This window comes from Hemibagrus wyckioides, linkage group LG10, assembly GCF_019097595.1.
Source record: "Hemibagrus wyckioides isolate EC202008001 linkage group LG10, SWU_Hwy_1.0, whole genome shotgun sequence".
Classification (NCBI taxonomy): Eukaryota; Metazoa; Chordata; class Actinopteri; order Siluriformes; family Bagridae; genus Hemibagrus; species Hemibagrus wyckioides.
Genome location: NC_080719.1, coordinates 9579405 through 9605290, shown reverse-complemented (window position 1 = coordinate 9605290; position 25886 = coordinate 9579405). Strand labels below are relative to the sequence as shown.

The 25886-nt window shown below is 38.4% G+C and overlaps 1 protein-coding gene across 4 annotated transcripts in view; it reads right to left on the bottom strand.

Annotated features, from left to right (window-relative positions):
- adamts17 (ADAM metallopeptidase with thrombospondin type 1 motif, 17) overlaps positions 1-25886 on the bottom strand; it is a 145995-nt gene that overhangs the window by 7553 nt on the left and 112556 nt on the right. For all 4 annotated transcript variants that reach the window (XM_058401858.1, XM_058401857.1, XM_058401856.1 and 1 more), the window contains 4 exons: positions 21121-21280; positions 13036-13171; positions 8211-8415; positions 6134-6286 (listed from right to left, as the gene is read on the bottom strand). In XM_058401858.1, the coding sequence (XP_058257841.1) occupies positions 6134-6286; positions 8211-8415; positions 13036-13171; positions 21121-21280 (654 nt within the window). The remainder of the gene's footprint in view (positions 1-6133; positions 6287-8210; positions 8416-13035; positions 13172-21120; positions 21281-25886) is intronic.

Here is a 25886-nt window from a genome sequence, read left to right as displayed (position 1 = left end):
CTTCCCTTTAAAGTTTGGTTCCTCTGATGATTTCTTTCTCAAGTATCTCAGGAACTTTTTTTTCTGTAGTGCTCTTGTCTCTTGCTTGCTCATTAGGCATCTAAACCTTTATTCAGATTTCTGTAAAGTTGCTTTGTATTAATGCATGTTGTTAGCAATTAAAAGGGATTTAAATTGGTGTAGTTGAGTTCTGATCCCGCCTAATTGACAATGACATGCAAATTTCATACTGCTTCAATGACAGGTCTAACAAACATGCTTAAAGCTTTATAACAAAATGTTCACAGTCTTTTGATGTGAGTGTTTTTGGTGGTATGGTGGTAATGGTAAGATGATTATATTCATCGTTTGAATCATGTAAAATAAACAGTAAACTATTTAGGGCTCACCCATCACACTGTACAAAACCATTTTTGCCAGTAAATAGCACTGAGAACCCCAGGCTCATAGCCAGATTTAATTGCAAACTCTTTTTGTGAACAATGCACAGACTGGAAAAATAGCACAAGTTGCCTGATTGGTGTGACATAATTTTGCTGGCAGAATTTAACCAAATTCAACCTACCATCCAGTTGACAAATGTAGCATCTAATTTTGTCATCTGTTGCCAGCACTCACAATGTGTTTCACATAATTGGACAAACACTGCATTCCAAAAAAAACAAAAAAAAAACAAAAAGAGGATCATCCAAGAAGAGAAGAGATTTCATAGCTCCATTGGGCTGAATGCATGCAATATACCACAAAGTGTGCAGAACCACACCGAGTCATTCAGACTTGTCACTTGGGTTAACCTGTCTTAATCTATCATGAGAATAATCTGCTTGGGTTTATTAAGATAATTTGTGGAGTGCAGTTATCCACATATGTCCCCAGGAATTCAAAAGAACAATTAAATAAAACAATTAAATGTAGAAGACACACAACCACTATCAACATTAATTTGTTCATTCATTCATAGCATTTGGTAGACAATCTTATCCAAAGAAACTTACATTTTTTAATACAACTGAGCAATTGAGGGTTAAGGGCCTTGCTCAAGGGTCCAGCAGTGGCAGCTTGATGGACCTGGGATTCAAACTCACAACCTTCTAATAAGTAATCCAACACCTTAACCACTAGGCTATTACATCACAGACTTACACTATTTATCTTCATGGTGGATCCAGAGCTTATCCCAGAAACACTGGGCAGGAGTTGGGAATACCACCTCAGATGGGATGCCAGTCATTTATACACCCATTCCCTCCTAGTGGTAATTAAGTACAGCCCATTCACCAGCAGGAATTTCGGAGGCAGGAGGAAATAGGAGGCGCATGATGACCACATTTATGACCACCAAAGACCAGAACTTCCACCCCTTCCATGACCTACTTGTCAAAATGAATCACATTTTCAGCAAAAGGCTGATCCAGCTATAGTCCAGTTTAGCTACTGAGTGCTAAATTAACAGCTATATGACTTCCCATCTTCAATTTCCTCACCTCCAAACAACAGAAATTTCAATCAAAAGTGTGAACCAGATCTCAGTATGCTAACTTAATCTTCCCCAAGCCTCATTGACCTGAAACCACAGCCTTTACCTTAATGTGAAACCAGAGCTCCGTCCCTCTTGACCTTGCCTGGGATCACCGGGTCTCTGGTCACTGTCTGCACCTCCTCCATCTGCGGTGGATGAAAACTAAACCATGCTCCAGTGCTCACAGCACTGAAGGAACATAATCCTCATTTTCTGAGGTTCGTCACTCTGAACTGTGTTTGGAAAGTATAGCTGTAACCACAAGCAGGACAAGCCCAAGGCTCCTGCTGGCCTTTAGCCCCAAACTCTGCTCATAAAAGCTTATATTAAACTGTTCTCCCAAAGGCAGAGAGTGATGAAATGTCTCAAAACTTTACCATGGACAGGAACATGGTGCTTGATCTCACTTTATTGTTTTTTTATTGAAAATGTCCAAGGGTTATAAAAGAAGGGTTATGTTTATATAGGTGGATCCATAATATAGCTTCATAAACATACTTATATTTAAAAAAAGCTTACATTTAGCACAAATAATGCTGGTGTAAATAACTACAGCAAGGAATGATGAAAAACTAGCAGCCAACAACAACACACTCATGGTGGCTCTAACTGCCTTCATTTAATCTAATGTAAAGTATAATCTTCTTAATATGATTTAACCAGTATGGTGTACAGTTGTGTGGAACAGCTCATTACTGTAATAATAAAAACAATAACTGATTTGTATCAGTAACTGAGTGAGAGATAAAAAAGAAAATCCTACATATGACTCCATGTCTACACACTCTACCATGGAAATTAACTTGGTGATTTGATTATTTGTTATATAAGAGGTAAATACAGCAGTTAGCACCTTATTATTGTCTTATTGAGGGTTTTCATATAGTTCCTTATAGTGTAGGTGTTACCTTCTTCACTGTAATAACAGCCTACACATTTCCTGTTTCTGCAAAAGCGTAGGCTAAGTAATGCTTAGCAGTGCTCTGAATAAACTGTCACTACACCAGACATATAAAAACAAATCCTCATACATTTCATCTGCTTATATTTTGTACACAGTTCTATTTTATTGCACCTTCCAGAATAATGAATATGTATGTCATGTAAAACGAGTTAACTGCTAAGACAGTCAAACATTAAAAATGTCAGTGGTAGATTGAATATTATTATTATTTTTTATATATATACAGTGTGTATATATATATATATATATATATATATATTGGTAATGCTTTATATCAAGTCTCATACATTTCCAGCAACAGTAGTTATGAAGGACAATCAAGTAACATAAGGTAAAAATATAAGAATATTAAATAAATACTGTTGCATATTATTATTATTATTATTATTAATTTATTTATTTGATTGTTGTTGTTGTTGTTGTTATACATGTGAATATAATAAATGAGATAATTATTATTATTATAACCTGAATTCCTACTAGAAGTGTATCATAAGTGATGGGTTTGTGTTGCAAGAACGAACATCTATTTACGCAACACTGTATGTATTTTGTATGTACTAGTGGCATGACAGCATTGCTTCACTTTTATAAAAAAAAACCCAATGACCAAACATAAGAATGGCCGAAGCTGACGGCAGTAAAACAACACAAATTAATTAAAACATTGTATGAAGCCATGTGCTTTAATTCTGTTTGTCCATGAGTATCATTACCTGACAACCCCTCTGCTATGCAAGAACAGGCGGCACAATCATGACACCTTGGTAGATTCTTATTTTAAGTAAAGTTCACAGAGTGAGTAGTGGTGCTGCTGCACTGTTCTACCTTCCCCTGAGATCTGATTTCTGTCCCCCCACAAATGATATCGGAGGAACATCATAATTGGAGACACTGCTTATCTTGAGGACATAATGAAATTATGAATTAACTTGAAGTGAGCTGTAAGCACAGGAGATGAATGCTTGTCAGCTTATTTTATAACCAATCTTCACATTTTCTTTATAGGAGAATGCACTGAATGAACAAATAAGCATATTTTATTAAAAAAACAAAAACAAAAAGTGTGATAAAAGAACATATTATTATATTAGGATTTTATATTTTATTATATTAAATAGTAAAAAAAGCTACTTACTTCTCTTGTTTTACTCCTGATTTTTTTCAGGCTAAACGGCAAGTGTTTATGTTTAAAGGCAGATGTTATTGAACACCCCTGTCTTGGACACTTCTCACAAATCAGGAAACTCTGGAGGTGTGAACTGATTACATAAGTCAATTCTTAATGGAGTCTCTCGTACCTGCAAAACTTTTGAGATCAAGTGACCAACTGTGAATATGACCCTATGTCTATGACTCTATTATTCATTAAGATTTTGCATGGAACTTAATTGTAACTCTTACATTTTGATAGACTTTTCCCCCTTTGTTAGTTTTGCACTTAATTAGCAGCATTTTAAAGTATTGTAAGGGTGTGTATGAGCATCCTGGCTAAAAAGACATGTGCATCACTTTCACTTAAAGACACACCTATAATAACTTAATAAATTCATGCAATCCTGTTTTCTTCCTGAATGAAAGCTCACACATAAGAGCCCATGAAGCCTTTTCAACATCCACCCTTGAGGATGTTTGCTGAAATTGACAGGTGAAGTTCAGTTTTTTTCATTAATAATTTCACCTAAATCCAGAGGGGCAATACTTGAGCACTCAGGCAGAATAATAAGGAGAAAAGCATCACAGGAGGAATATATACAACCTCATACAACATGTACTGAACCCGGCATGTACCAAAGGACATCAGATTTATTTTTATTTTTTTTCAGAAATAAAAAGTAAACCAAACTAACCAAAAAAGAATCCTAAAATGTATATGCTGTAAAGACTTACTGTCAAGAAAAAACAATAATTCCCTAGTAACTGACCTTTTCAATATGACAGGTACCAGCAGTACAAGCACCCCAGATAAAAACTGAATAGCTTTAACTTCAACAGTCCTGAAGAATAAGTAGTCTCATCATACATAAAGTCCCTCTACATGCCCATCTGTGTGTGTTCTCCTCATGCAAATACAGCAAATCTAATCGGGAAACTGGCCCCAGCTTTCAGAGCCTGTGTGCAAAGAGCTCAGGCTGCCTAGATGCCTAGGATTCAATTTGTTTGTTGCCACTAACATCACTATAAACAAAGGAGCTATCACGCTCCTCTTATTGATGTGCTCAAGGTTTTAGATTAGCACTCCAGTTCTAAGAGTGTGTAGAACAATGGCCAGATAATGCATAGATAAGGCTTGCTTTTTTTCCTGGTTCTTGGGGCCATTTTTCCCCAGGTATGCAATGCACATGGACCTGATGTAAATGAACTTGTGATTCATCTAAGCAGATCACCTTCTTCCATTGTTCTATGGTCCAGTTCTGATGCTCACATGCCTACTGTAAGTGCTTTCAGCAGTGGGCAGGCTGTCAGTATGGTCATTCTGACTGTTTCATGCTTATGCAGCCCCATTCGATTTTGTGCTCTGACATCTTTCTATCATAGCCAGCATTTGCATTAGCTTTTTCAGCAATTTGTGATACCGTAGCTCTTCTATGGGATCGGACCAGATGGGCTAGTCTTCACTCCCTACACATTTATGAGGCTTGGGCACCTATGACCCTGTCACCGGTTCACCTGTTGTCCTTTCTTGGACCACTTTTGGTAGGTACTAAAAACTGCATACCGGAAACGCTCCACAAGGCCTGCTGTTTTGGAGATTTCCTTATGGTTGCCCATATTCCTGCTTCACATCAACGTTGAGAAATGCCTGTTCGCTTGCTGCCTAATATATCCCACCCTATGACAAGTGCCACTGTAATCAGATAATCAGAGTTATTCACTTGGTGTTAATGTTATAGCTGATTGGTTTATAATGTCCAATCAATAAGGAAATGGTGAGAGTGAACATAATACTACGTGTTTAAACATTATATTATCACGTACATAATCATTCAGCTCACTGCTTATATATACACATGCTTCAGACTGATACTTATGAGAAGTGGCATTAAATGATATGCGGCATCAAAAGTGATTCCAGATGAAAGATGGCTGTTTGTGACAAGCAAGTCTATGTGAGATTTATCAGTTCAATTCAAACTTAGCTGTATAGCACTTTTAACAATAGACAGCTTTACAGAAATCCGGATGTGGAATTAGATCCCTATTAAGACGCACACCGGCGATCATGGCAGGGAAAAGAGTCTCGATATGAAGAAGAAACCCTTTAGAAGTTCCAGACTAAAAAGGAAACGCATCCTCTTCTGTGCGACAGCAGATAATGGGATTTTGATCATTACATTACAGAGCTGTACAGAGGAAAGGCAAACAGTTCTAAAAAATCTCGAGGTGGTGTAAAGTGAGTGGGTGATGATGTAAGCTTCCGTTACTTCTAGCTACATTATCTTCAGAAAAGCACTAAAGGATACCAAACAAATAGCAAAAAAGATACAAATACCCTTCAAATCTTGGCTTGTTGTCTATATGTGAGGAAAATTTTATTTGTTCTTTGATTTACGTAGATGAATAGCTTATTTTAGCTACATTAATACAAAATTTAATAAAATAAATAGGCAAATAATTACACATATCACTGTGTGTGTGTGTGTGTGTACCTTGGACCAGTCTCCTGTCTTCCACTCATAGCATTTGGAGTAGTCCTCGCATAGCTCCTGGTGGGTGGGACGGGAGGCAGGGTCACAGAGCCCCTGAGGATTTGTGCATGTCACTGTCCTTTTCCTGCTACCCCGCCCACAACTAGATGAACACTGGAGAGATGACGGGAGAGAGAACAGGAAAACAGGGAAGAGAAAAGAACAGGTAGAGGTATAGGGAAAACAAGGAAGAACAAGGGAAAAGAAAACAGACTTGTTAAATGCCACCCCCCCTGTGGAGACCTATTAACTAGTTTCTCCAATGAAAGAAGCTTTTCTTAATGAAGTGGATAAAACACAACATCCTGGATACAGATTAAAAAAGGGAGGGGAGAGAGACAGAGAGAACGAGAGAGAGAGAGAGAGAGAGAGAGAGAGAGAGAGAAGCAAAAACTACCACAGTGCCCTCTAAAGGCCGAGCTAAAGTGTCACAGTTACATATGTCACATATAAGCCTTGAATTCCTGTATGGATGGCAACAGGAATTTCACTCACTGTCCACTTTAATAGGAACACTCACATTCATGTAATTATCAGTCAATCATGCAGCAGCAGTGCAACACATAAAATCATTCAAACACAAGAGCTTCCGTTAATATTCACAACAAACATTAGAATGGAGGAAAAATATCATCTTAGTGACTGTGGCATGGTTATGTGTGCCTGACAGGCTGAATTAAGTGTTTCAGAAACTGCTGAGCTAATGGGTTTGGACCGAAGGGATGGCCACTGTGATTCAAATAACCACACTATACAACCATGGTGAGCATAAAAGCATCTCAGAACGCACAACACACCAAACCTCGAATCCGCTACAACGGACTACATTGGATTCCACTCCTGTCAGCCTTGAGCTGAAATCTGAGCCTACAGTGAGCACTGGTTCAGCAAAACTGGGTAGGTGAAAATTGGAAAAAGATGTATCCGCATGATTTGTATGCATTGTGCTGCTGCCACATGATTGTCTGATTAGATAATTGCATGAGTCAACAGCTGTTTTAAATAAAGTGGACAGTGAGTGTAGGTGACTTTGCAGGTATAAAATTACAGACTCTAGCCCATCTGTTGCTGATCAAGGTTTCTCTGCCTCCTCCACTACATACTTTCTTGGAAAGACACTGTTAATGGTGTGTGTGTGTGTGTGTGGGAGTTGAAATGAGTGTATTAGGTACAGCTGTATTGAGGCACTGTATTCTTGGTGGCCACTATAGTATAAATAACCAATAATTAGGTAATTGGTTAGAGACCACAGCTCACTTTTCCCATTTACTCAGTCTTAATCATCACCTAGCCTTCATCAGGTTGTATTTTACAGTTATAGTTTTATATTTATAGTTTTTTTTCTAAGTTTTCTTTCATGTACCACATGTTCTGAAATGACAATAAAATTTGATCCTTGATCAGTGTCAGTGTATGACCACAAAACCACTTTTTGGAGATTTAGAGGCAGTCGACCAACCAAAGATAATTGGAGAAAAAAAAACAAAAAAACATAGCAACACTGCTATGCCTGGTAGGAGAGCTACACAAACTCTGTATAACCCAGTTTTTAGACTGTGCAAGTCTCAGCTGTCTTTAAGATTATTACTTGTCACCATGTATGAGATGATCCCAGTGAACAGACTATGCAATAAAGTGCTCACCATGTCAAATTATCTGATGAAGATCCTCTAATGATAGAGAAATTACTTCTTTCGGCTTATGTCATCAATCATAATGCTTTACTGGGTGTGCAGCTATGAAGTACAGATTTGTACATACATAAGGGTGGTAATTCATCCTCCATTCTTTCCATGCCCTGCCCTGCTGTAATAGAACACTGATTGATTTCTGCCCTTACAATCAAACAAACCTTCTTTTAAATTCCAAGATTCAGTCATGTTTTAACCAATGCCACCCTCCTATTGGTGGCTATTAGGTGAGTGCTATAGCAGCGGACTTCTTCTCACTACTTAAGTTAGTTAGGTTCTTCTCACTTAGTTAGAACATATTATGTTACATCACAGCGTCTGAAGAAAACGGAAGGACAATTTCAAACCTGGCTCCACTCCGAGGCATCCCATGCGGTGAGACAGTGGCGTCCCTCGCAGTGTTGAATGCTCTCCGGCTTTACACCGAGGCAGTAGAGTTCTCGTGTGGTGAGGAACGAGCCGTTCTGGAGCTGATAAACACAGCTGACCTCACGCTGTTGTGCACCTTTTCCACACGTCACTGAACACTCGCCCCAGTCACCTGCCACCCATCTGAGAGAGAGATAGAGAGAGAGAGAGAGAGAGAGAGAGAGAGAGAGAACGGAGGAGAGTTAATAGAGATAGTCAGAAAAGGACAATTTTTTCACCACATAGCTAGGAAACAGCATCATACAGAATCTAAACTAATTTCCTGATTCTCACTCAATCTTTGGAAGATTTTGTTGATTTAGAAATATACAGAAACTGCTCCTTCTGGCTCCTGGATATTACAATCACCAAACTAAGCCTGGCATTTTGAATCCAAAGGCTGCATAGAGTTAAGAGGTGTGTGACCTTGACATTTACAAATGACTTCCAGGTTTTCACAACCAAATCTAGCCAACTTTCCTGACAAACAAAATTTCATCACAGAATTCCATTATTTTTTCAAATAGTAAAAAGCAAATCATGGTTACAATTTGACAAGAGTTTCATTATGTTTACATATGTCAGGAATCTGGAGATTCTCCTCTTTTAGAACAAAAATCATTCAAAGTAGTTCTGTAAGGACAGAAAATCTAAAAGTTTTATACAACAAGCCAAGGAACCACTAACTCAGAGAAGCCTATAGTCTCACTGGTCACTACATTTGATGTAATTATCCAAACAGCCAAGCATGAAGCTCTAGAGCCACATTATTTTATGCTGACAGCTCAAAAGAGCTTCACAGTGAATAAAACAATGCCGATATAACTCAAGATGTTCTGTTAATGTTTTCATAAAACATCAGAATGAGAAAAAATGGATCTCAGTATTACAGAAGCTGCTGATCTCCTGGAATTTCAATACACAAGAGTCTCTGGAGTTTACTCGGAATGCTGTGAAAAATAAGCTTGTGTTTGGAAATGCCTTGCAGATGAGAGACGTATGAGTAGAATTACCAGACTGTTTCGAGCTGACAGACATCTACAGTAACTCTAAACAGCTCTTTACAGCTGTGCCGAGCAGAAATGTATCTCAGAAAGAACAATGTCTAACCGCACATGAATATGCATTTTGAGCAAAATTCCTTATGGAATTCAGGCCATTAAAAATGAGAAGATATAAGAATATAATACTAATAAGTAGCACAGTGAGTCTATGTGCTTCTGTTATTTCTCTTCCTAGTTTCCCACTGCTGCTTCAAGTGTCTGATAAATCTTGAATAAGCTGTAATACATGTCTACATCCAGCTGCCTCTGATTTCTCTGTAATTAAAAAGGCACATGATGCAATTGTATTCGTGTAGACCATATGTCATGACAAATTTGCCTAATAATATTAATAATAATGACCTCTAAGAAACCACACTAAATCATGACAACAGCGTCTACGCAGTGTGATACGACATAGACCGTTATTATCTGTCTATTCTCACAGGCAGGTTCATGGAGAATGTATAATTTAATATGCACTAAATGTCCGTCAGAGATTAATAACAATAGTGTCAGCACTTTTATAATAACCTCAACAGGGACACCACAACTAGGACCAAAGAAACATCTGGAATCTACAGGGAATCTTCTTTCTCCAAGCGTCTGGTGCTGTAATAAACCTAAAGGCAATTTAAAGCCTATATCAGGACTGCACTGCACTTTTTTCCTGCTCTTATTGTTTTTAGATTTTATATAGTCAAGCATTTCTGGTAGCTCGTTTCCTCACATTACGTAAAGCACTTTTTGTACATCGCTTGCAAGCAAGGCTTTAAATGTTTGACCAAAAGTAGACGCTTTGAATAGAGGACACGGGAAAGGTAAAGTGGCACAAATAATACAAGGTAACAAGACAAATGAGTCATGATGTCTGTAATGGCTGCCTGACAGTTTTCACAGGTGGCTCTTCTTGTTAATTCACACTTTCTTCTCATTCATGTTACTGTACCATGATCCTGTGAGAATGCTTAAATGGCATTTGGCTAGACGTTCAGTGTATGTAATTCAACAGGGGAACACATGGCTAGACAGCTACATTGATTTTGGCTTTTCTGTAGCGGGTTTTGATGTTTCTGGTAGCTCAGATTTTCCTGCTCTTAATTGCTGTTTTTCATGTCTGGATTCCACATGACTCAGGCTTTAAATGTTTGATGAATATGAGATATGCTCTGCAACTTAATACTGTGTTGAACACATTCCTGCTGTTCCTCACATGTGTGGGAATGACTTGCTGATAAAATATAACAAAACTGATGGTCATCTGCTTAAATAAAAAGTATATTTACTGTAATTTAATCTATGCACAGTAACAATGGCTTGATGGCTAGTATGCTAGCTAACTTGAACATTAATCAGCTAACTATCTAGCACAATAATGTACTGAACTTAATTAGTGCTAACTAGCTGGTGTTATAACTAACTGTTACTACTGAGAAATGACTTTTTTCCTGCCTTTCATGTATAAATGTAATGAGCTTGCAACAAGGATTCCTCAAGGAGAAAGGGTGTTAAAAAGATGGTGTGTTAAAAACCTTTCTAGAACACAGCAATCAAGAATACCCCTGGGGACAAATTGCTCCAACAAGCTCTCAGGACAGATTTCTTGTCCAGACTACAATTTTTTTTAATCCAAGCTGCTTTGTGAACAAGTACTGTACGTTCTGTAAGCTGCTCTGATCCACCAATCAGAGACCAAACAATATGTACATTTCAACTTAGCCTGTGATGAAAAGCAATAGTAGTACACAAATCCCATTTCAGGCTAAACTAAAAACATCAACTACAAATACATTCTGACCCTCTATTTTTACTAACTGTATAAATTAGCTTGTACTAATTACAGAGAAACATTTTAATGAACTATCACCAACAGTAACAAACCAAACAACATGCAGAACATGTATGATATTAGGAGGGGGAATCACAGCTCAATGCCAAAGACCTGTTGCTGTTTGGTCGAAGGTGCAACACTTAATAAGCTACAGTAACTTTACCAGAACGGGTTAAGAACTCTAGCTATAGCTAAATCTAAATGATATTTTGATGTATTTTTGGTGATAGCATGTAGCTGTGTACTCTAGTTTTACTCATAGTTTCTTATGTTAAAAAGTGGTTAGACAGATACATACAGTACATCAAATATAATCTAACAAGGTAATATGATTCCTTTTTAAGAACACGATAAATGGCAACACCATCTGTTAGGAGGCAGATATAACAAGTTCAACAATGAGAACTTAACTGTAAATCACAAATCTGTTTTTTGCAGACACACTGGTCCAATGAAAGACATGTGTAACGACCCTAGTGCGCTTTGGGAACTCATTTCAGCAAGAGCAGATGATTCAATAATGTCTTCAGCCTGAATCCAGATACAAATGGACCTTAGTATTATTATTTCTGAACAATAATGAGAACACTTCTCTTATCCGTTCTTTTTTCATAGGTACTCTCCATGAAGAGCTTATGAGAACAGAGCTGCTATGTGTTATGCTTGGACTGAGTTTCATTTGAGTTCTGTTCACAAAGCTCTGGAATGTTATTCGCCTCAGCCATATTGTCTCATGAGTGTCTCTCCAAATCAGGATAGACTTGGCAAGACAAGCTCCACCATTCATATACATCTCTACAGTTGGACATAATTCACAAGCACAGCTGTATGTGATCTCCAATAAAAATAGCACAGCAGAACTAATTATCACAGTCTTCATTTCTGTGTATTAACAGTACATCATCCTGATATTGTCAGGGCTTAATTTGCTTGAAGGATATATAGATTCACACAGTAGAGTCCAAAGGATTCAGTCTACTAGCAAAGACTGATCAAAAACTGATGTAGCCTCTCTGCCTGTCCATCCCAATCAGGGAGATGTGGCCTCTCTGTCTACCAGTTCTAACCAAGGAGACATGGCCTTTCTGCTTACCAATCCCAACCACGGTGACGTAGTCCTTCAGCATGTTGGTCCCGTGAAGGATGCATGGACTTTTTGCCTGTCAGTTCCATTAAAACAGGTTTGACATCACTGCCTGTTAGTCCCAGAGAAGCAGACCTGGCCTCCCTACTTGTTAGTCTCACCCATGGACAACCTCTCTGTCTGTCAATCTCTAGCTTCTCTGGTTCTCAGTCTCAACCAAGTTGGTATATCGTCTCTGCAGATCAGTCCAGTGAAGGAGGCATGGCAACTCTGCCTGACAGTCCCAGTATAAAATGTGTGACTTCTTTTTAGCCCCAGCCATGGAGACCTGGGTCTCCCTGCTTGTTCAAGGTATGGCTTCTCTGCTTCTTAATTCCAACCAAGGAGACATGATTTCTCTTCTTGTCAGTGTCAACCAAGTTGGTTTGACCTGTCTGCTGGTCAGTCCCAACTAAGGAGGCATTGTCTGTCTTCTTGTCAGTACCAACCAAGGTGGCATAGACTCTTTGCCTGTCATACCCTAAAAAGGAGGCATATCCTCTTGCCTGTCAATCCCAGTGAATGAGCCATGGTCTCTCTGACTATAAGTCCTAATCAATGAGTCATGGCCCATGTCTGTCAGTCATTGTAAAGAAGGAATGATCTCTCTGCCTGTCAGTTCTTATCAAGGAAGTATGGGATCTCTGCCTGCCAGTCACAACTAAGTGACTAAACTATGTCCTCTCTGTATATCATTCTACAAGAAGAGATACATCCTTCTACTCCTACTCATTCTATCCTGCCCTTTACTAAAGCATTACACTCACCTGTATTGGCAAGGATGAGTGTTGCATGGACGGACTTGGGGCGCAGGACGGTTCTCTGGGTGGCAGAAGCTCTCATTCACCAGCGTCATGGTCTTATTAACCATCCTTATGCAGGAAACCACTGTCTTTCTTTCTCCTGGGAAAGGAGCACATAAAACAGTGAATAAACCTATTAAACTCAATCAGCTTTGCAGACAAGGTTTATTCTAAAGTGAAACAACAAACAATAAAGCTTATGGAAAAATCAAGCAGATCATAAAGGACATGATTAAAGACAATTTGTCTCCCTGTTGTTTCTTTGACCTTTAAAGGTCACACCAGGATTTGCTATAGTAACAGTGTATATGCACAAAAAAGTAAAAGAAAGGGGCACTTCTCACTGCAAACATCTGAGGTTGTAATAACCCCCCCACCCACCCACCCCCCCTCATAAAAAAAATTGTAGACATTAAAATCTCTGTGTCTTTATAGTTGTAGGATATTACGTTATTAGAAGTTTGTACTAGATTTCAGCATTTGGCACAGTATATTAGAGAGGCTTTAAAAGTTTGATGGAAAAGCTTATGTTGGTATCTGAGCAAATCTGATTGAAGATTATTAGGCTTTCCAAAAACTGACTATTTACAAATGAATCAGTGATGTATTGAGAAATAAAATTCCTATACATGCAACACTTCACCACTATCACAATCTCCATCAATCATAAGCAACCATATTATCACAGTAAACCCCGCTCAAGTTTCTGATTATAAAGTACTAGAAGTTGCATTGCACGCACTTATATCACTTTCTTATTTATTTATTAAGGACATGACATCAGCCACAATTAATAAGACAAGGTAACAGATTAAGATAACACAATGTACCATCTAAATGGCTCGGGTCAAAAATTACAGTTATGTTGATGCCTGTTAGGTCTAATGGTTTAATTTAATATGAGATTGTTATTCTACACTTGCTATGCAGAAAGGAAAGTAAGACCTATCTTTATCTTTGGGATATGTAGAAGGATAAATATCTGGCCAGTTGCTATGGTATGTAGAGTAACACAGAATGTTTAAGCTTGTTGTAATGGACACCTTTAGGGTCGTCCAAACGATTACACATGATACAATCATTTAAGATCAATTCAAAGTAATTTTTGCTTATTCATGATCATGATGTATACATGTCTGTTCTTTGTTTGCTCATGATGTCAATGTGGCTGTTTTTCTGGGTCTCATTGTTTCTGTCCTAAGGCATTATCTATATCTCTCAAGGGTGTCCTTTGTACATATAACTCATTGAAAAAGTCAACAGTTTCAACTTATATTTAGATTACAGAACACCCAGGTTGCTGCTGTGTGTGCAATAAACCATCTTGTTCATTATACCCTGGCTCTTGGCCTCCTGATTCTTCAGCCATCTTACTTCTGATGAAAGGAGAGCATTTGTATTATAATCTAGATAGATTTACAACAATATTTCTTGAAGGCAGCATAGTCCACATGAAACTGACTGGGAAAAAAAAAAAAAGACTGAGTGGAATGTGAGATGCAAATAATGCAAGGTAATAACACGTGTCCAAATGTCTGTAATGGCTGGCTGAGAGTTTTCACAGGTGGCTCTTCTTATTTCACACTCCGTCATAGCCCCTTCATGCGTGTGTCAAAAATTCAAGTTACTTTACCTCGATCCTTTGAGAATTATTAAATGGCATTTGGCTAGACACTCAATGTGCGTAATTCAACAGGGGAACACATGGCTAGACAGCAAGTCCTTTCAAAAAACATGCTAAATAGTAACACCATCCTCCAGAATTCAGACATTCAGAATGCATTCAGTTCAGCAAAACATAGCTCCAAATCTAGCCTTCTAGAAATGACTTACTGCATCTTTAATGGTGGAAAAATAGATTGACTCATTGTCACATCTACATAAATTCTGTCCTAAGTGAGCAACCAATATGTGTACACTGTAGTGTCCTGTTTTTGAGACTCTCTTTACCTGCAGTCCCCTTCAAAAGCAAGCCTAGCAAGGCCAATTATTTTGTTTTTGCGACACTCTACAAGACATGGGTTTGATAAACCAACATGAAGACCAGAGAGCCAAGCTATTTTGAAGCTGAGAAAAGAGGGAAAATCGATCAGAGCCATTGCACAAACCAAGGAAAACAACAACATTTGATCATAGTCCAAGTTGTGAGGAAAACCCACTAAAAAGGCAAGGATGAAGGAATCCTTATCCAATATTTGAAGAAGAGCTTGAAAATATAGAGGCTATACCGTAAGCTGCAAACCACTCAATACCTGTAAGAACCGACATATCTATCTATCTATCTATCTATCTATCTATCTATCTATCTATCTATCTATCTATCTATCTATCTATCTATCTATCTATCTATCTATCTATCTACACTATATTGCCAAAAGTATTCGCTCACCCATCCAAATAATCAGAATCAGGTGTTCCAATCACTTCCATGGCCACAGGTGTATAAAATCAAGCACCTAGGCATGCAGACTGTTTTTACAAACATTTGTGAAAGAATGGGTCGCTCTCAGGAGCTCAGTGAATTCCAGCCACGAAGTGGTAGGCCACGTAAACTGACGGAGCGGGGTCAGCGGCTGCTGAGGCGCATAGTGCGAAGAGGTCGCCAACTTTCTGCAGAGTCAATCGCTACAGACCTCCAAACTTCATGTGGCCTTCAGATTAGCTCAAGAACAGTGCGCAGAGAGCTTCATGGAATGGGTTTCCATGGCCGAGCAGCTGCATCCAAGCCATACATCACCAAGTGCAATGCAAAGCATCGGATGCAGTGGTGTAAAGCACGCCGCCACTGGACTCTAGAGCAGTGGAGACGCGTTCTCTGGAGTGACGAATCGCGCTTCTCCATCTGGCAATCTGATGGACGAGTCTGGGTTTGGCGGTTGCCAGGAGAACGGTACTTGTCTGACTGCATTGTGCCAAGTGTAAAGTTTGGTGGAGGGGGGATTATGGTGTGGGGTTGTTTTTCAGGAGCTGGGCTTGGCCCCTTAGTTCCAGTGAAAGGAACTCTGAATGCTTCAGCATACCAAGACATTTTGGACAATTCCATGCTCCCAACTTTGTGGGAACAGTTTGGAGCTGGCCCCTTCCTCTTCCAACATGACTGTGCACCAGTGCACAAAGCAAGGTCCATAAACACATGGATGACAGAGTCTGGTGTGGATGAACTTGACTGGCCTGCACAGAGTCCTGACCTCAACCCGATAGAACACCTTTGGGATGAATTAGAGCAGAGACTGAGAGCCAGACCTTCTCGTCCAACATCAGTGTGTGACCTCACAAATGCGCTTCTGGAAGAATGGTCAAAGATTCCCATAAACACACTCCTAAACCTTGTGGACAGCCTTCCCAGAAGAGTTGAAGCTGTTATAGCTGCAAAGGGTGGACCAACGTCATATTGAATCCTATGGATTAGGAATGGGATGTCGCTTAAGTTCATATGCGAGTCAAGGCAGGTGAGCGAATACTTCATATCTATCAACACTTCATATCTATCTATCTATCTATCTATCTATCTATCTATCTATCTATCTATCTATCTATCTATCTATCTATCTATCTATCTATCTATCTATCTATCTAAGAATGTCTGCCAGGGGAATAGATGGATGGAATAATGGATAGATGGAGGGAAGGAAGGAAATGTAAAATAACATTCAAATTTCTTTGAGGGAAGGAAGAAGGGAACAATGGAATAAGGTAAAAAAAGTGTAAAATTCAAATTAAGTCCAAGGGGTGAAGGAAGAAAGAGAGGGAGGGGGGGAGGAGGAATAAAATAAGGAAGTTTTAAATGAAATTCAAATTAAATTCAAGGAACGATGGAAGAAAGAGAGGGAGAGGGAAATAGGGAGGAAGCATTAAAAAAGTGAAATTTAATTCAAGGGAGGAAAGAGGGAAGGGGGGAACGTGAGAGGAAGAATGTGTTGAATTTTACATGAATTTTACATTACATTCAAGGAACTAAGGATGGCAAGTGTAAAGTGAAATTCAAATCATATGCAAAAGTATATATAAACAGATAGACACATAAACTACCCAATGGGCATCAAGCTATTTAAAGGACAGTTTAATAATTTATAAGAACATCTAGATGTCAGCTGTTCACAAGAATCATATTAACATAATCATATTTAAAAATATGTTAATCTTGATATTTAATGCAACTAATCATTGCTGAAAATGGCTAATAGTGTTTTATTAGTCAACTGCAGTGAGATGATGGCAAATTAGCAAGACATGTCTGGTCAGTTGATTCTCACTAGCAATAAACACCAGCAGTCCTGAGTTGTTTAATCTGATGGTTAGCCTGACTCTTTTTTCAAAAGGAATTTGCTATAAACCATTGAGAAAATGCATGAACAGAACTTGTGACACAGGTTAAATGCTTTCAGATCCATTTTCCTTTACAAAGCTACTAATCGAATCTTATACCCACTTACACATCTGTTCCTTGAAGTAGCTCAATAACAATCACTGGACAAGGTGTGCTATTGCAAACAGTCTAAATGGACTATGGATCTGGAATTTCTTTGAGTCAGAGCTCATCACTAATCAGTCACTTTCGTAAAGACGATAACTTCCAACATCCAACATCCAACACTGCATAAGGAATACATGTACTAAAACAAATGCATGCACTTATCTGCAATTAAACAACCTGAATGTTTCATTTGTAATAAATAGAAGATTGGAAGGTGGAGGGATTATGGAATAATATACAAAGTTACTTGAAAGACCCAATACTTTAGACATCCTTTGTGTACTACTGTCAGATCAAAGACTTCTCTGTGGTTCCAAGGAAAACGTTTTCCACCCATGGGGGTCAGTCCAATAGAATGGTTGCACAGGGAAGAGTGACATGTCTTTTCAGAGTGACTGTCTGCCGCATTGTGCAGCATCTCTGTATGAGAAGGCTTTTGCTATTCTTGGTAAAAAGCTGATTTTTCAAATACAGCAATCAGTGCAGAGAGCAAAATATTTTCTAAGCAGTTTATCATCTCTAATAATAGAAAGTAGGAACATAGCCTACTGTGGATCTGGCCTCCTCTTTCTTTTTCCTTGATTCTTACGGATGCATTACGGTACTCTGCGCTTTCTGAAAGACGGCAGACTACAATTGATTTCTGGGTCATAGCTTCAGGGATATAGGGATCTAGGAACTTGGGACACACTAAAATATACTGTACATTATATACACTAAAACTGGATGTTACCTGAAAATTGTATGCTTGAACTCAGGGGACTTTATAAACTCTAATAATGCCTCATGTGCCTAGAACTTTTGAAGTCCCTCAAGTACCTTTGGATCCAGCCTCCATTATCCTTGATTCTTATGACCACATATTAAAAATTGGCTTTTGTGGCTTTGATAAATTTTCAGGTCAGAGGCTGAGCGATGTATGATCAAAAAGGCACAAATATATATATATATATATATATATATATATATATATATATATATATATATATATATATATATAGTAAAACCTGGTAGTTACCTAAATGGTAAGCTAGAACTCAGGGCAGGGGGACCAGGGAGGTGCATTGTGTAATATATCTACCAAACATCCCAATTACACTGTTGTTGTCCTTCAGCTGCTCCCTGTAACCATCAATAAGAGCTAATCACCACAAAGGCTGGGTTGGTTCCCTGCATGGAAATCGAGTGCAGAATCCTGCTGCCAGAGTACCAGGGACAAACAGCGCTGTTACACTTTTATAGAAAAATAAAAACAAATTTGTGTAGAAAAGAGAGAACAGAATGTTGGAGAATCTCTACCAGAGTGAGCTTCTCTTAGAGTGATGAACTCTGTGGAACGCTGTGGAGCGACACTAAAAGAAATTCCCAATTCACAGGCCATTTAGGCCGTTTGAAAAAGCACAACTTCTCCAGTGATTGTTATTGAACCACTGGAAGGAACAGATGTTTAAGTGTGTGTGAGAATCGATTAGTAGCTTTGTGAAGGAAAATGAATCTGAGTGCACTTAACCTGTGCATCACATGATCTGCCAAGCATTTGCTCTGTAGTTTATAGCAAAGACCTGTTGAATTAAAAAGGTAGAAAGTACAAGACCATATACGCATCTAGGAGTGCTGAATGTTTATTTCTATCTTTTGCTTATTAACTGGCAAAAAACTGGATTATCATCCGTCAGAAATATCTTTCAGACATTCTCTGGTCTGAAACTGTCTGTTGATTCATATTACACTGGTCCTATCTGTTGCATGACATCTATTCCAGTCCATAATACAAAAATAAGAAAAAACATATGATATATGCACTAAAGAATCAGAAGGCAAAAGAACAGAGTAAGATAATGCCCCGAGTCATAACTGTAGCAATGGTCAAATAATGGTAATGAGGAAGAAACTAGCTAAACACCAATAAAATACCAATAGATTTGCTATATTTATATCACTCAATTAAGAGGACACAAAACATACACAAAGCCTCAAACCACTGTGGTGAGCTTTCCCCTCACCTTTGGCCTTTCCTATAAATAATTCACTGTTTCAGTCAGTGGGAAGTGAGAAGGTACAGACTGCATCAAATTAAGCTTTTTACATCTGTGTGTTACGAACAGCAACCAGCCGTAGTTAATTAGAACAGGAGCAGAGAAATAAGAACAACAGACTGGTCTGGTATCAGATTCTGATCAGAAATGAGTTTTCAGTTTTCTCAGACCCCAGTTTTCCCATAAATAAATGCTAGCAAGTGGATTTTGTTGGTTAAGTCTGGATCAAATAATGTTTCGCATACTTTTTTCATAAACACAAAGCTTGGAGCATTCTTTGCATTGCTGTCTTGCACTGATTTAGTAAATATAATGTCTGAATATCTGTAAAAACAGTCAGAATATTATAAATATGCATTAGCACTGTTTATGATCCTATAACGCTCATTATCTAATGAGATCTAATAACATTTTCAGCCTGAAGCCAGAGCATGTGCAGCTGCAGTAAGACACAGCCTGAAATACATGGGGTCACGACTCCATAGGTTAAGAATCAAGCAGAAATCACTAAACTAGAGAAAGATCCGTGCAACATTATAGGTATTTTTGGTTTCATCATCCAATTTCACACCCTTCATGATCAACACAAAGTCACAAAAAAAAATTACACACTGCAAAAGAGAGGTTATGTATTAGCAATCCAGCTTAGCCTGCATACAGTCATCTGCAGCATATGTTTCAGCTATGGACCATTGATTCACTGTTAATGGCTTTGTTCATGGCTCCTTTTCCTAATGGTGGCCCATGCAAACAATTTAGCTTGAGTCGACTGCTGTGGCAACTAAACGACCCCGCTCATTTATCAAAGCGTGCAGAGAAGTTTTATTCTCTGCATAATTCTGTGAACTAGAAAATTTATCAACCATGCCGATGTTTATCACATCTCAGTTAACCTTTATAAATCCTATCCATTCTAAATGGCTCTTCTCACACCCGACCACACGCATTTACATAAAGAAATGACCCCAAACTGTCATATATCATAAACAGCTTCCTGTTAAAAGGGTTATTTTATGGCTAAGTGAGTGCAATCTATTGCCCTAGTTACATTTGGAAAATCTGCAATGACATGAAAATACATTTTTTTATTGCTGCCTTTAGAAATGTACTGCTGCCTCACTTTGAAGTGTAATGCAATGTGATGTTGGCAATATGAGTGCATGCAAAATGTCATTGTTGTCATACTTGTTTAGGATATGCCAGACCTCACTACCATTTCATACTGAAATATGACTGTGGCTAAAAACCCCAGATTAGACAAGATTTAAATGTGCATGGGAAGGCTATTTTTTGAAGGAATCCCTAAAAATGTTGCAAGACAGTGTTCAATTAAAATGGCACTGGGGTGGAAAACCAACCTGCATACTCTCTGCATCTTGCTGTGATCATCATCATCATCAGCAATGAAATTATTCTGACATGACAATAATCAATTCACCCATTATTACACTTTTCTACCACAAGGGGTTTGTGGTCAGGAGTACTTCTAAATATGCACACATCTTCACGCACAGGAATAACATGTGTATCTGTTTGTACCTCCTCCACAGTGCACACTGCAGTCCTCCCAGCTGCTATGTGTCCACAGGTAGAGATGCTCAGGTTCTCTGGGTGTCTCTGTGCTGCTCTCCTGAGACTGGTTTAGAGACACTGTGTACTCGTAATGTATCCCGTACGTCTGATCGTGGAACAGGAGAACCTAGGATGAGGATCAGAGGGAGAGGAAATCAATACAACATGAGATCGATTGAGTGAGGACGATGGGGGAAAAACAGGAATGCTGACAATTAGAAATGTATATCCTTAGACAATTATGTAAGTGGCATGCCTAAAAATACTCGCAGATACAGATGATAGCTTTTAGTAATGGATAACATTACAGCATGTATAATTACATACTAGTTTTTTCCACCATAAGTTTGACTACCATATATACAATATAAAGTATTGTTCCAGCATTGCGTTTACTTCCTGACCAGTAGGTTAGTAGTAAAATGCTTACAGTTATGACCACATATTCAAGTACTAGAACTGGCAATGTTGGACAGTACTGTTTTTTAAAAACATTAAACATGTAGTAATCTCATTAGATCTCTCCAAAATCTATAACAAAGCATTGTTAAATGTAGATAACATCAAGCATTCACCATGGATGTTTAGCTATTATTCTTCTTCCAACATTAATAACAGCTTTGCTTTTGAAAAGAGGAGATTAGTAGCCATTCTATCAGAGAAGAAACCGTTTCAACTGTACAACCAGATATTAGAGAGGACTAGTAATAGAGAAATTATTATAGATTCAGTAGAGGAATCTCAGAGTGCCTTAGGCAGAAAGAGAGCATCCCCAACTCCATCATTAGAATGCTCACATCGATTTAAATGGGTGACAACTCAGCAGTGAAGTCACATTCCCCCGGAGGACCACTTCACTCTGATTCACATATCTAACAGGTTTATCCCACTCAGTGAGTCACCCACTGAGAAGCCTTGTCAAACAACTCTGGTTATAGGAGACCTATAATTCATTAATGGCATTTGGCTGACATCCTTATACAAAGCAACTTAATTTATCTATTTTTATTATAAAACAGCGCAGTTTAAGGGCCTTGCTCAAGAGCTTGGTAGACCTGCAATTTGAACTTGCAATCTTCTGATCAGTAGGTCAATGTCTTTACCACTGAGCTCCTTCTTAACCACTTCCTCTTCATTAAGGGTACCAGCAGCTATAATGTACCACTGTACATGATCCTAAAACTTCATATTTCAATAGGAATTACATACATTAAATCTTTCAGTCAGGGTTTCAACCTCATAACAGTACCGATAAAGCGTTGGTTAAAATAGTAAATGACATACTCCTGGGCTCCAAACAGGGATGTGTCTCCTTGCTAGGATTATTTTATCTTATTGCAGGTTTTGAACTCATCAACCACAAAATCCCAAATTAGACAAGACAATTATTTTGGAGTTCAGAAGAAAGTTATTTCTTGGGACAGATCTTTTCTGACTGACCGTAATCAGTTTGTAAATAATAAAAACTTTGTCAGGATTTATTGGGATAGTTCCTTGCTAGACCCCTAGGGAGTCCTGGCAAGTGGTTTATTTGTGTGGGCGATACCATGCCCTTTTGTTTTGTTAAATAAAAGCAGTGTACATAATGGATCCCTGCATTTGGGTCTGATCCGCTACTGCGGCGGAGATCCGGGTTTGAACCCCGCTATCGGCAGCGTCCGCCCCGTTCGTTACAACTTCTGTATACTTACAAAATCAAATTTCATAGAGGCTCTATTCTATGGCAACTGCTTTTTCTATTATATATGTTACCACAAAATACAACCATATTTAAAGATAGTACTAGCTTCCACTGCTATGCTGATAAAGCATAGCTGTAAGTTTCAGCCAAACCAGATGAAAGACACCAGCTTAATAAAGTTGAGGAATGTATAAGAGACAAAAGACACTAGATGCATTTGATCTAAAACTAGTTACAAGATATATTAGAGGATGGACCAGCACCCACCTTCTTTAAAGCACATATCACACCCCAAACTGCACCACACTCCCTCCAAACACTGCTAGACTGTACCCACCATCTATGCCTCACCAGCATGCATTACGATTCTTCTCTGTTCAAGCACATATATGGTAGAACAGACGTCCCCTAGATGTCCAAACAGCTGAGTTACTAGCTGTCTTCCAATGGTGACTACAGACCTACCTTCTTGAGAGAACAAATACATATTCAGGTCTATACCCAATATATAGAGTATATATTTGCAGCATCCCAGAAAAACCAGAATGCACTCACAGTGCAAACCCAGGGGAGAATCTTTTTAAACAGTCTCTACTTTGCTTACATTTTATATCTGAAGACACCAATCCATCAAGGGGTTGACTCTGAGGAGTAAACTGACTCCAATAGGCTGTGACTGAACAACCTGACATGGACTGCCCAAGTCATTGCCAAGAGGAAGAGTGGAAGTGCACTCATCCATTCTCTGTAATCATGTTGAAGTAATGGCACTAGACTCTGGCCGGAGGCGAACAACACAAGCATGAGTGATAATCTTCCCTTCAATCTAAGGGGAGTGTTTTCAACGCCAGCAGTCTGCAGTGAAGAGGCTAATGGCTTGTGAGCACAGGGGCCAGGTGTGTGATCTTTGAACATGGCTCTTTATTTCTTTTGTTCTTCACACGGTAAAGCAAAAATCCAGATGATGTTATCATCTATAAAGAGTACTTGAAGAATGCCCTTTGTTTGCTAACATTACAAATCTTTCTCAACTGCATTCATTCATTGTTATTCATAATAAAATGAAATCTGTGTGCTTCTTGTAGAATTACTTAGAATTATTAGGCTAATATAATGCCACCTAGCTATAACTTAAATACTTGATGAAAGACCTGATGAAGTCACTCAAGTATACATTTATTTACTTTCAATATTCTGCGACACAATGCAAGTGTCCAATAAAGCATTTTTTTAATTAAATATGACTTACACTAGAAGGACTTGTAGTACATTCAGGAAAATGAGAAAGGCTTTTGAAAAAAGGCAGTCTGTTGCAACAAGTAACGAAATATAGAAAAACATGGAAAATCAATGTGTGTTCTTTCTGAATTTGGTTTGTTTGACTAAAAATAGTAGTTTTGTAAACTAAATCTAGATAAGCTTTCACATCTGCAGAGTTTAGACTACTTAGCTTTAACTTTAGTACATTTCCTTTTTCAATGAGGTTCCCTAAGAGACAACTGCCCAATCTCCAGATTTGAATCCTATTGAAAACCTCTGGAATGTCATCAAGAGGAGGATGGATGGTCACAAACCATCAATCAAAGCTGGGCTGTTTGCTTTTTTGCAAAAAGAGTGGAATATAGTTACCCAACAGCAATGTGAAAAACTGGTGGAGAGTATGGAGCCAAAACGCATGCAAATCGGGGTTATTCCACCAAACACTGATTTCTTAATGTTATTTAGCCAAAGCATTAACACAATTTGTTTACAAATTATTTGCATTTTGTTTTATTTGAGTTATTAAAGCTTTGCAAATACTGCATGATCTTGGGTTATTTTGATGTGTTGTCATTTCCTTTAAATATACACTCTAAATAACAAGTTATATTTTGAATTTAGGATAAATATTGTCAGCATTTCACAAAAAATGAAACAAAACTGTTCATCTTACCAATACATGTACCTGTAAGAAAAAAAACATGAGAAACTGATTATTTTGCAGTGGTCTCTTATTTTTTTTCCCCAGAGCTGTATATATATTATACTGTATACATTGTAATATAATTACAGAATTTAAGAAGAAGAAGACTTTCCTTGTCACATATACATTGCAGCACAGTGAAATGCCTTTCTGTTCATGTATCCCAGTTTAGGAAGTTGGGGTCAAAGCGCAGGGTCAGCCATGATACAGCTCTCCTGGAGCTGAGAGGGTTAAGGGCCCAACAGTGGCAGCTTGGCCATGTTGGGGGCTGAATCCCTGACCTTCTGATTAGTAATCCAGATCCTTAACCGTTTGAGCCACCACCACCCCTTGTAGTATATAATATTAAAACTGTGCTATGTAAGTGTGGGACACATGCGAAATGTGTGTCCCATTTCCATTTAAAACACAACACCTACAGCTCCGAAGTGGATTACATCAACTCACTCGTTCAGGTCAGAGCAATCTGCACCAGAGCCCCTCTGAGAGTCTCTTAATCTCCTTTGCTATTTAGCTAAAATATTCCAAAGAGGGTCGAAAACCACTTGAACCGTTTGAAGTTAAGCGTGACCTGAGGGAGCTGTGTGGAGTCTGGCATCCACTAAAGCCTGCATGATTTCTTTATTACGCTAAATAAGGCACTCTGTGAGGTTCCTTCTGGCTTTTCTAGATCTCTTGACTTTACGGTGCAGATCTATTGCAAGATAGATTGGATCTTGATTGTTCCTCTTGAGCTTTAAGGCAAAACTTAAATGAATCCACGTGCAAAGATGATCATTTTTTTCATCCAGTATCTTATTAAACTTTAAAGAGATTAGTAAATTGTACAACGACGTGATGACCGCATCTTGGTATCTGACAAAAAAGAGAAAAAAGCTGGTCCACTGTCCTCATTTAAGGTCCAAAACAAGAGTTACTTGGAGTTAATAACATGCTGTTTCCATATAATCCAGGGTGTTTATTCTGGATTAAGAAGAAGAATTTCCAGAAATACAAAGTGGTCCATCTTTTCATGACATGAGCCTCTTGGTTCGTGGAAAAATAGTCTACCATGCTTTCAAAGCTTCAAGCTTTAAAAGCTATTTAGAA